The 12965-nt window shown below is 39.6% G+C and overlaps 1 protein-coding gene across 2 annotated transcripts in view; it reads right to left on the minus strand.

Annotated features, from left to right (window-relative positions):
- Positions 1 to 12965, minus strand: part of SMARCC1 (SWI/SNF related, matrix associated, actin dependent regulator of chromatin subfamily c member 1) — a 98194-nt gene that overhangs the window by 53299 nt on the left and 31930 nt on the right. For both annotated transcript variants that reach the window (XM_067292098.1, XM_067292099.1), the window contains 7 exons: positions 12511 to 12635; positions 11585 to 11644; positions 10938 to 10975; positions 6896 to 7017; positions 6203 to 6274; positions 1077 to 1190; positions 135 to 288 (listed from right to left, as the gene is read on the minus strand). In XM_067292098.1, the coding sequence (XP_067148199.1) occupies positions 135 to 288; positions 1077 to 1190; positions 6203 to 6274; positions 6896 to 7017; positions 10938 to 10975; positions 11585 to 11644; positions 12511 to 12635 (685 nt within the window). The remainder of the gene's footprint in view (positions 1 to 134; positions 289 to 1076; positions 1191 to 6202; positions 6275 to 6895; positions 7018 to 10937; positions 10976 to 11584; positions 11645 to 12510; positions 12636 to 12965) is intronic.

A 12965-nucleotide genomic window follows, 5' to 3' on the forward strand; every position in this document is an offset into this window, starting at 1 on the left:
TGGATGGACAAGAAAAAAGGGAACATTTCAGCAAAACATGTATAAGTTTTTCTAGATGTTACATGACACTGGCTGGAGCTACAAACTTTCCAGAATTAAAGCCAACATACGGCAGTGACATCCGCGGGGCTCACCTGTGGAGTGCGGATATGGAGAGGCATAAGTCCAGAGGGCGTATCAGCAAGCACGTTGAAGTGAGGAGTAGGGGGAGGCCCCATCGCCATGGGACGGCTCTCTGGATCCACCTGGTAGTTAATAAGACCCCACTGCTCCAGAAAAGCGTGTACTCTGTGAAACAACATGACAAGTTAGAATCTTATCGACCAAAGCCTTGCTTATGCTTGCCCTTGCAGAAAGGAAACAGCAAAGGAAGAAGTTTTAAGAACAAGTTTCTGGATCAAATACAAGTCCAGAGTCTCCTATAATTCTTCACTAATCACAAATAGCAATACAAGTCACATTGCATGAGCTTTATGCAGACTTGATAGTTTCACTTCATATTATATAAAACAAAATGTGACATTTTCAGTTACAGATAACAGAACTATTACTTAATTCAGGCAAAGCAAAGCTAGGGCTGCAGACATGAAACCGTTTGCAGACAATATATGAATTATGAGGGCTGTCACACAACCATTGCTTTGCTCCCCTCATCTATCTATAACTGTTCTTCACTGAATCTACATTTAGCAAGTTCCAAAATTCTAGGGCTCTGCTGTGCCTCACAGTTTAAGACTATCAGAACAGACAGAACAGACAAAACTGAGCGGCAAAACAGGAAATTCTGAAAAAACCCTCCACATATCAAGTAAACTGCAGAATCCAAACATCACTGAATGAGTGAAGATCCAAACCCTGCTAGCATGGTTCAGTCAGCAAACAGAATACTATAAATGGAGGATAGTATAAAATGTTTTGGTTACCATAAAAGGGGAAAATGGTCTGCTAGTCAGAAGCACAATGAATATTGCTAAAACATTTCTTAACGTAGTGGAGTATTTTCACTTATGAGGAGGCTGCTCTTTCTGTTGAGCTAAAGGTGGTGGCTGAGACCCCCACGGCTTTTTTTTTTTTACCTCATGACAGCACACACATCTCCGGTCAGGTTCCTTCTGCAGGCAGTGCTAGTCAAGTACTCTTGAGGGTTTAAGCGATAGGTGTCAATCATGAAGTTGCGGTAAGCCAGATATCTGAAAGAAAAGACAATTGATACGTAGTTAATGCTGTACATTGATGTCTACAATTCTAAAGTACGTATTTTAGGACTCCTCCTTTCCAAACACCTACATTACTAACAACAAGCAGACACTTGCAGTTAATTTTGGGGGGTGAAATCTATTAACAAGCAATTATCATCAAAAGCAATAGGTAAGCAGAATTTAATTTTTTTTTAATATATTGAATACGACCCTTCCCCTTCAGATTGTTCCATTAGAATTTTATTGGTATTTGGATTAACGGCACACCGAAGAAGGCTTAAATTGCAAATCACACAAATAGTTGTGGGCAAGTAAAACTCACAATTAAAGAACTCGGATTGCTACCTTGACAACTTTGAAAGTTAGACCAAAAGAGGCAGTAACAAGTCTAGCACCAGATGTGTCAGAAAGTAAAAGAAAACTCCTTGAAACATCTGCTCTTCCAGCACTGCCAGTACAAAGAGGGAAGTAAGCACCTACTCTCATGCCTTTTCTGCAGCTCTGCTACTAACGCATGCTACTCGCCAAGATCAGAAATATATAGAAAACCACCTCCTCATTGCACTTAGGTTACAAATTTCTAAAAGACAGGCATTGCTCCTTAGTGGGAACAAGCCAAACCTCAATTGTCTCTTTTACACCACTCCAAAACACTCTGCGACTACAGCTGTACCTTGGACACTAACCAAGACTCGCTCCACAGACAGCTAGCTGCAAAAAAAAAATAATAGGGTCAGCCCTTAAAAGGGAAACATGCCAAATAATCCTGGTCAATCCCATCTGAGAGCCTGGAAGGAACAAACTGCACAGAAAAACAACAGAAGTACATCAGATGGAACACCACTGTTTCTACATGCAGACTTTTCAAGCATAAAAAAAAAATTCAGTAGCAAAGGTGAGAGAAAAACAAAATGGAGAAGACAAGTTCTTTGAAAAGCAGAGGTAAAGACTACTCAGAAGCTAGTGCAGCACTTCCTACCCACTGAGCTGGGATCAGCCAAAGTGCAAACTACCCCCTGTGAGAGCTCCACACCTCAGTGCACAACAGTTCCAAGCAAGCAGCTTTTGGGGTCCTGCTCATCTCTTGGGTGGTAGACATTACTTCTCAATCTCTTTCATTAAGTTTCTGGAATTGACCAATACTTTTCAAAATAAGTTGTTCAGAGGAAAAAAAAAAAAATCAAAATTATTGCTAGAACTGTCCTTTAGATGGAACAAAATCAATCTGCCAGCAAGTACAAGTGAGGCTCCTATGCAAGGACATGTTCAAGACAGCATATTGTAAGCAGATTTCGGCCTCTCCCTTTTAAAAATTCCAGATGGGGATGTCCCATATGCAGTGTATAGAAGCAGCCAGTACCCAATACACAAGAATGTAAACCACACAGAGAATGAAACGCTGTGCCTTTCAAAGGCAAGACGTAAGCAGATGGACACTGCAAGGACACGTTCCTGCCAAAATCCCACACGTGCAGTTCTGACCGAATTACATTTGGAACTAAAGTTTATCTAAAGTTTATCCTGAAGGGAATCTGTTCTGAACAACGACATGACCCATCAGCTAAAACTTGTTAACAGCAAGAAAGATAGTCAACTAGTATTTAGATAAAATCCCTTCTGAGATATTCTCGAACCCCCCAGGCGTTACTGTCACAAGAATGAACCTCTGTGAGCTTTTTAAGTAAGGCATGTTGTCTAGCCTGAACACTGCAGCTGTAGGCATATTCACACAGAAGTCAGTTTTTACTTTATTAAAAAGAGAACACAAAACCAAGACCACATACTACCCCTAACAATCCCTAAACAGCAGCAGAAATGCACCTCTGGGATAACCTAGAAGCTGGGAAAAGAAGAATCTCTAATTTGCTTCATCCAGGGGCAGGCTCAAATGTTTTGATTTCAATTGAAAAAGGAAGCACGGGATTCCACGACTTCTGAGACTGACCACGTCAGCAGCACAGCCCCCCCCAAACACTAGTTTTAAGAGACCACGCTACCTAATACCTATTCAAGTCTGCAGCTTTAGAAACAAGACTGGTAACCCTTGAAAGATTAGTGTTCCTTCACAATTCAATGTTTGCAGCCTTAAACACCAAGTTCTGAAAACCCCGAAAGAGAAAAGCTGCTGAGCAGTAAATCTTTCGGAGCACGGTATCAAACATTTTGGAATCACTATGATGCAGTTACAGTTACCTCAGCCACTCAGACAGATAGAGGTGGCAAGGTAAAGACTACAGACTTCAGAATCGTTCAGTGTGCAAGAGACCTCAAGCAGTCTCTATGCCAACCTCCTGCTCAGAGCAGGGTCAACTCTGGAGTCAGACCAGGTTGTTTAGGGCTCTGTCCAGCCAGGTCTTGACAACTCCAAGGCTCTACATTCCTCAGCCTCCAAGGGCTCTTACTCCAGTGCTTCATCATTCTCAGAGTGAAAATGTTCCCTTTTCAAGCTGGCCATATTTCAGTTTATGACTTATTTCTTGTCCTCCTGCCACGCACCTCCGTAAAGAGCCTGGCTCCATCCTCTCAGTAACATCCCTGTGGGCACTGGGGGCTACAATTAGGTCCCCCAATCCTTCTCTTCTCCAGGTTGAGAAAGCTCAGTTCCCTCAGCTTCTGCTCAGAGGAGATGTCATCCAGTTCCCTGACCATCTTGGTGGCCCTGCACTGGAACATGTTTATCGACATCCTTCTTATACTGGAGAGCCCAAAACTGGACCTGGTATTCCATACAGTTTAACAAGTGCTAAGTAAGGGGGGCGGGAGGGGGTCACTCTCCTTAATTCTACTGGCTCTGCTCCTGTTGCTCCATATGCTTATCTTTAACAATCTCAAGCGCGATAAGCAACATTTCTACTCCGTATCTTCCTTTCCTAATCTCTAATTTATACCCAGCTGATCAAACTCATGCTTCTCCAACTTAGGGGTTCTTCATACAAAATACAGGACCCATTGTTTAGCTTAACCTTCAACTCCATGTTGCAAGGATACAGCAAATTATGTTACTGTATACTCCTTGCAAAACGGTCCACAAGAACTGTTTGAAATCGATGAGACTTTCTACATCCCAAGCCCCAGATGCTAAGAAAGTGGCATACTGAAAGCAAACTGGACCAAAAACCAAATTGAACTTATCGCAGGCTGAGAAATATCTTTCAATATTAAGAGAATTTCTAGACACTTGACTATTTAAATAAGCAAAAAAGCAGCAATGAAATAGTGTCCTGTAATAAATGTGAGTTGAGAGCACACAACGAGACCAAGCTATCTGCTTGTGAGCTTTTGCTACCTTCCCTTTTAGTTAACTTTTACTGAGTTGTTCCTACATGAGCTGATATAGAGCAGTCCTCAGCAGGCTGAAGTTGAGTTTTTAAATTTCTGCCTCAAGATTCGATCGGAAGCCTCACAAAATATCAGTCATGCTTGAGAAGAGTTGATTAAAGCACAAGAACACTCTATATTTGAAGTTTGTCTTGTTTACCTACTGGAAGAGCAACACAGGAGGACATTAACAGTATCAGCTGCACTAAGAAGAAACTGAGGAAAAACTAGTCTGAAGAACTGTTGTGTATGAAAAATACACAGCTTTGCAGATACGGACACAACATACTGAGTAGACATCTAAAATGGTTCATTTAGTAGTTCATTCAAAAAACTGCATTAACCCCCTTCCCTCTGCCCAAAGCTGCTTTGCAACTAGTCCAAGGTTTGATACCAGGAGAAACTGAACATAGTTAGCCTAGTTCCATGGTCCACATTGAACAGATATACAATGGTGTTCAGATTTACAAGCTCTCTGTGAACTTAGTTTTCAGGATTATGGTTTTAATAAAAACAACCACAAAGTCAACATTAGGCATTTGAACAATCTCTCTTTAATCCACATTTCAAGATTGCTCTGAATAACTAAGTTTACTGTTACAACAGAAGATTTTCAGAGAAGGAGGGGAGACGTGCTTTTACTGACGCACATTCTAGGCTTGCAGGGCGAGCTGTAGATTCTCAAGATAAGCGTTCTGATGCAAAATCACTGTCTCATCTTGTTACATCTCTTAGTCAGATCAGAAGTTATTATTCTATATATGGAAAAATCTACAATATTTCAAGACTGTATTCAGCGTTTTAACAGCTTTCCTGAAGCAGTTTAAACAAATGTGTGTGTATAGTTTTGAATTAAGAACTGCTGAAGCTGTGCAGTAGATACCAGATCTCATAAGGAGATGAGACAGGTACAAACCTGGACCTAAATTCAACTCAGAGAATTCCAGCCAGACTTAATAAGTTCAGAATTAAAAGTCACTAGATGGTTTGCTACGGCAATATAAAAATTTTTTCTTCCTGCAATGCACAACCCCAGCTCTCTAATTTAAATCAGACTACCTAATATTTGAAAGACAAGTTAACATTTCTCTACATCTCAAGCCAGTGCTAACTAAGAGTCATTCTTTGGCCCTCAACTGCTCTTTCAGAATTACCCATCAGCTGCCCAGGGAACTATCTAATAAACACTTAGCCCACATATAACTGCGAAAAATCTATTTGATATTCTGACACAGCCTCCTATAAGAAACTTGCTATTCTAACTCTTGAGTCTCAAAAATACAGTGTGTAATCACAAGAGAGAAAGAAAAGTAAGGAGGATCATAAGTTTCTACAGCACCAAGGAATTTTTCAGTTGTCTACAAAAGATTACCATGTCACATTCCACAGGAAAAAAAAAAGTTTTTTCAATATGACTCAAATGAAAATAGTTTTGTTTTTCCTGGATACCTACTCCTAGCTATTACTTTGATATCTACAAGTTTTATCTATACTACAGTAAAACACAGCCATTATCAATCTACAGGAAGTGGTTGTACAGGCGCTCTTTGCTTCTTTCATGCACCTGGAAACAGTATCTGATTAACACACATACAACTGAAGTGACTACAGGATTCCTGACATTGAAAGCTCCTTTATCTATCTTGCTGAACCATTACATGCCTATATTTACACGTTTGACTTACATTTCTGGAGTCTTGGACTTGTTTTTTCCATTGAAGAACTCAGGAAGAGCACGACGTTCGATCACATGAATACTGTAAAAACAACACACAAGTCAGATGCTCAATACTGAACGTAATCTTCCAGAGTACTCTACATACCCTTAAAATGCACATCTCGATGGAGTACATTTAGAGCAAGGGTTGCTTTTTGGATATCCTAATATTCTCACATGACCCTTTGAAATTTAAGTATTTTTTCATCAGATAAGCAAAGCAGTAAAGGCAGTTCAAAGAGTGTCGGAAGTACTGTTCATCTTGCTTTAGATTAGTTATGACTGGACACATTAAAGAAACTTGCAGCTTGGCAGGGCTGCCGACAGTGGTTTGTTTATATTTTTATTCAGGATCATGTCCACTCAGGTTTTGAACATCTCCAAGGATGGAGACTCCACAACCTCTCCGGGCAGCTGTTCCAAAGTTCAACAATCCTCACAGTAAAGATATGTTTTCTTGTGTTCAGATGGAATTACCTGTGTTTCAGTTCGTGCCTGTTGTCTCTCGTCCTGTCGCTGGGCACCACTGAGAAGAGTCTGGCCCCATAACATGGGAGCTAGACCCAAAAGGTACTTTCCTTCAGCTCTCAGCTTGAGTTATTATAAGAAACAACCAACCTCCAAGACTAAATTTTCCTCCAATCCCAAATTACTTTCTTACCAGTTGTAGTCAAACCATGATGCATAGCTTGGAATAATGATGTGGTTGGTTTGTTCTGTGACGTTATCTTCACCTGGATCAATTGATCGACTTTGATCACCTTTGTTAGGATCTTCATCTTCCTGTATCATTGGGGGAATATAATGGTTAATAGGTTGCAAGAACAAAGACACCTAACAACTCTCAACCACCAAAACGTTAATCCAAAACAAATACTTTTCCATCCTGGGAAGAATAAACTTTTCTTTATGCAAATCTCTGGTCAGCTGGGGAAGCCTCAGGAATCAGAGAAAGTGTGATCTGTGTTCTTAAAAAGAAGTTAAAGGAAGTGTAAAGCCAATAGGAAGTTCTTTTACGTAGCCAGTTTTCTCAGACCTCAAGGACATACATAATTACAGTTAGATCACGCTCCATGTCCTGGTTATAAAATTAAATGCACTAACCACAGTATTATTTCTTTGCATTTCAATTTACAGCATACTGCAACCACATGTAATAAATACAGCACTGATCCAGACTACTTTGCAAGCTCTTTGCCCAGCTCCTGCTGCCATCTCCAGATGCTGACACCATAACTCTTACTCCTCAAAAGAATATTAAAAGAAAACAGATTCACTACTTTGCCTAGCTTTACTGGAAGACACTTGTCAGCTGTAAGAGTTTCTTTTCTAAAAAAACTGCTTCTGGCTACCCTAAATTCTTGCTTACATAAACTCACTTTAATCAATCTTAAAGCTGGTCCTGGGTGTTTCACTCTTGTGATGAAGACACAGCAAGTTCAAATTGTAACCGTGTGTGTTCTTGTACTTGTTTTCACTTGGAAGGTGAAAGTACCCATGAGCTTGCTTGTGTTTGATAGCTTCTCTCTGCCTGGACTTGGTTCTTCCTGAAGGGGAATAATAATGGCAGTATACCCCCACTTATGTGTAGGGCTAGAATGGGTACCGAGGCATGGCATGAACTGGTAATAATCCTGGGGGGCTTAGGGGGCATCCCCTCTCATTCTTAGAGCAGACTCGGGCAGTAGGAAGTATTTTAACATTGACAGTAGTTATCACTGGGTATTTAATCACCATCCATTAATATGAGTGAGAAAAACTGCACCTGCCAAAGCTAACATTTCGAGTTCTAATAGGAGGTTAATGTTACTATCTCCTCGCTTAGAAAGTGTGAGGCAAACATGTCCCAGACACTTCAGAAGATAGCAAAGTCCATCAGTGACACTCTACTTACTCAAGGACAAAAAAAGGTTTGAAACCTGGAAAATAAGACAGCTAAGAGAGATACTATTAAGCAATAAATGGATTTATTTTTACCAATGTAAGTGTGCTCTGAGGTGGCCTGTGGAAGTCTGTTTGCAAAACTGCCTGTTAAGCAGAAAAAAAAACAACTAACTGTGATTACTTCATAAGATATATGAACAGCTTCAGAATCGGTGTCTCCATTCAGTCCAGTGGAAGAATAACACACTCCACTCTTACAATATTTAAAGGGATTCCTTTGTGTTCAGTGTGGGGATTTAGGAAAGAATTTGGAAGGTTTTACAGATCTGAGGTAAAAGTTCCAAGATCACACTGGATAAAGACGGATGGATGTTATCCATATATCCTGTACAGCATGCCAGGTCTGAAGTCACCAACTCTTCCAGCAGAGGTAATGCTGAGGTATCCTTTCAATAGAGGTGACAGAAGGAATAGTTTTCGCAGTGATTAGGAGTGTTTTGTTAAGCCAGAAAAAAGGTTTGGTGGTGGGTGCAGAGGAAAAGAATATGAGGTTCTTAAGCTTCAATACCGTCAAGAGCAGAAATATAGTTAAAAATCCGAGCAGACTGGTGGTGTGTTGTAGCAGCTGCTAGGTAAGCATTTTACGTACAGCTAGAAAAAGGAGACAGTTCAAGGTGGCAGAAGCTATCATTAGGCAACACTGGTAAAGAAATTCTCCTACTATCCTGAACAGGCTACTGCAGCAAATAATCTGATTTTGCAAACATCTCAGAGGAAGAGATCTTCAGAGAGATGACGATTCTAACTCGTGAACTGTCCAGTGAAGTAAAACTAGGTCCAGGCACAACATCTGATATTGGTTTTAACAGAATTCAAACTATAGTCTCTTAAGTTAGTGAGCTGATATGAAGGTGAAGAGTCATCTTACTTGAGTCAATAACATTCTATAGAGAGTTTTCCACTTAATTAGCCTAAAGATTAATATGTACAAATGAGCAGCCACGACAGCTAGGACCTCAGTAAAAAACAAACAGGGCTGTGAAGAAACCAGTGAATGAAATTTTAAGATTTCCAGGCAGATGACAAGTCTTTGTTCACTTCTGTTGCTTCACAACAGAAGCCTTCCATGTATTGTGCATGTTCTTCTGCAGCTTGAGATCCAGCACAAGTTCTCGTCCAGATCCAAAAAGATAAAGACATAGAGGCAGCATAAGAAAAGGATCAGGACATGACACAGACTGTATAAGAAACCCTCAGCTGCTATTTGAAGACCACCGGTTTTGTAACCTCACCTGAGAGTTTGAGCTGCTCTCTTTTTGAGGGGGAATGGCAGGAGACAAAAGCATTTCCAAAAAATAGATAGCAAAAAGCCAATTTATTATCCCATAGAATGGTATTAAGGCTTCTGAGAGGCTCTCAACATATGTTTAGGGTAAATCCCTGAAACAACTTACATTCTTAGTCCTGTAGTCTGAAGATAAAAACATTCATTGATGAATTGTAGTCAAATGCTGTGAAAGCTCAGACACTGAGTATGGATATGCTTTGTTGGTTATACAAGGTGGACAAACCTTTTATACTAGAAATACGATAACAGATCACAGAAGTTATAACAGAGAGGGCAGATGTTTCCTTGGAAGACTGCTAGGAATACAGTAAATGCAAGATGTTCTGAGATGAAAGCAAACAAAACTGATGAATGGGCCACATGCACTGATAGCGTAAAGAAGTCATTCCTTGCCCACTGAAAGGTAAGACTGCACCAGGAGAGATTCCCGTGAACCGTATGCAGTGGCAATTCTTAAAGCTTTCACTGGCCCAAGTTTTTTGCACAATTTGAACAAAGAGCAATACTTGATCTCCATATCCTACCATAGGCAGCTCAACGTTTAATGCTGTCTGATTGAATCACTAATCTAGCCAAATTTCAAGAGAAACAAAACAGACTTAAAAACAATGCAGTCCCTAAAGAAAGATCTTAAGAGTCTTTGATACCAACCAAGTATTGTTTTGGGGAACTGAATTCCCCTAAAGACAACAAGGAATTGTTCTAAATCTCTTTAGTGAGCTGCCAATAGCTATTAAGAAAAGAAGTCCTTCCTCTCAATCCCCTTAACTTCCAACACCCTTCTCCTCTTAAACTACATTTGCTAAACAGAGAAACAGATGAAGGGCAAAAACTAAGAAAAAGAAAAAGCCTGTTTGGTACAGAACATTTCTGAAAATGCATATGCAAATCAGATGTATGAGCTGAAATCTAGTAAAACTGGAAGTCCATCGGTATGGAGAGAAAGTCAGATTTTCTTAACAGATGTCTGCAGCTAAGAACACATCCAAGCATCTATGTCTATGCAGGCCTGCAATTGTGCGAACCTAACATAGATGTGATCTTTTCTTATCTGCATGATCAGGAAGCCACCTTACTAGACAAGCTGTTAAAAATAGATCCTGGCATACAAACAACGCAATTAAGTACAGAAGCTACTCAGGCAATTCTATTAAAGTGATCAGGAAACCTACCTAGGGTTTAGATTTAGTCCTGAAACCTAAAGAAAGTAACTTTTCAAAAGTCTAGCAAAATATTTCGCATCTGTCTCCTCATCCTCATTTTTAATATACTAGATTTAAAAATGCATAATAATCTCACACTTTCATTTTTTTAAGCTACAAAGGGTAGAATTTTTATAATAAAAAAAGACATTCCCACCAGTGACCAATTTTAATCTTATACACTACTAAACATTACTGTTGTAAGCTTCTGAATCAAGATGATCTCAGTTTCCACCAAGCTCAGCTCAGCACTGAATGGCTGTTGTTACCTTTCCTCCAGTTGTCACCGTCTCCTCATCCTGTTCATCTGAAAGGCAAAAACAGACAGTTAAATTAATAAAATGCATCTGATTACTCCTAAGCCTTTCTAGCAACACAACTGCTTAATCAGAAAGGATATTTGTTTTGGGAGGGAAGCGAGGAGGAAAGTAAAACAGACAGCACATCATTAAGACAATCCCATCTTTATGCAGGCACTCAGCTATCCCAGACAAGGGAACAGACAAGAACTGGAATACAGACCAAGGATAATTAGAATTTTTCAACACTTGGGAATCCATAATTAATTACTGCCTGGCCCCATGCCTTAAATGCAGTCTTGTATAATAGGATATGGGAGACTAGTTTAGATCTCTTATGCCAAAAGCTTAGCAAAGCTCAGGGAACCTGTAATTTACCCTGACTCCCAGTATGAGAGAAGAAAAAAAGAAGAAGAAGAAAAAAAAAAAGATGCCTAAGGAGGAACAGAGCCTCAAAAGGGGAACAGAGTCACTATATTTCAGCTGGGATGCATATAGAAACTGAAATAATTAAATAAAGGACTGGAATTACAGATTCTTTTTAAGATGGAGAGATTTAAAAATATTTATTCTATTATCTGCAAACACGACTTTACTGTAAGACACTTTTCTTTTACCTAGGTCTGCTACTGTTCCTCCTTTCACAGGCGTGTTTTCACTGTCTTTCTTTGGGTTCACTACAAAAGAAAGCAAGATTGAAATTCTGATGAGCAACCTAATAAGATATAATTATCACAAAATCTAGCATGCAGCAGCTAGACTATCTTGCAAATAAAGAGTTGGTTATTTTGTTGGTCATATCTTTGCAGTTCAAAGGATTTCATCTGATCTATGCAGCCTCAGCACAACAGATCATTTGTTTGGTTTCTCTGCAACGTCAACTCCGAACACACTGCAGCCTTTATTCACGCATTTCGCGGACCAAGTACTGTACTCCTCCCACCTGCACAGCATTTAACAACTCTTACATGTCTTGCATGCAAGTTCAAAACAGGTAAAATTAAACAGTGTGATTCCCAAAATAGTTTGGCATCAGGGACCGACAAAGAGGAATTCCATTATACTTCTGACCTACTCTTCACTTAACGGATACTGTATAGATATTGTATAGATAAACACTTTGCTGAAAAGGATTAAGAATTGAATGCATTAGGCATTAGGCCAGAGCTTCCCCTAATTTGATTTGGTTATCTTGGGTACTTGACAATGCTATCCTTTTGCTCCAGAAAACTCCGTACTCCAAAATGACATGATCTCAGCATGCTTAGCAAGAGCAATCCTAAAATAGGCATAACTAAACATTTAAGTGGATTTTCCTAAATGTATTTCAAAAACATAAACAAAAGAAGGTGAATCTGTTACCCTTCTTAGCACAGCGGTCAAATTTGAAATCTTGACTAGTTAAAATTTAGATGGGCACAGAATCATCCTACCCCAAAGCCATAGAGTATCCCAGGGCTTTGATAAAATACACGCATATTTTCACTATGCTGTTTAAGCAACTGTTTTAACACTCAAAAACTGCAGTCTAGACATATTTTACCATTTTTGGGAAGTACCACTTCTTCTATGTTGGGAACCGGTGTGGGGTCCTCCATGTCCTTAGTAAGATCTTCTTGCTCATCTTCTTCTTTCTGCCCTCTCCTTTTCCCATATAAGGCTGCTTGTCTAAAACAGACAATACACAAAGCCTCTGCCAGCTGCAACCATCACAAGGTTCTCGACTTTTGTCTTCATCAGATCTCAGGTTTAAAGAATTGGGTCAAAATACTTTTATGACAGCAAGAGCGCTGTAGAAAATGGTGCTGACAAGTTAAAGAAAAAGCTTCTCTGAATATTATTAAGATGAAGGAACATTTAAGAGGAGGCTAGTGAGCACCTTTTGCACTCTAATCAGATTCCAACACAGAAATACCTCTCAAAAAAATAAGTTTCAAATAAGTAATGGTCTTTTCCCATTGTTTCAACACTACAAAGCAACATCGTATAAATTCTTAA

This window comes from Apteryx mantelli, chromosome 2, assembly GCF_036417845.1.
Source record: "Apteryx mantelli isolate bAptMan1 chromosome 2, bAptMan1.hap1, whole genome shotgun sequence".
NCBI classification, from domain to species: Eukaryota; Metazoa; Chordata; class Aves; order Apterygiformes; family Apterygidae; genus Apteryx; species Apteryx mantelli.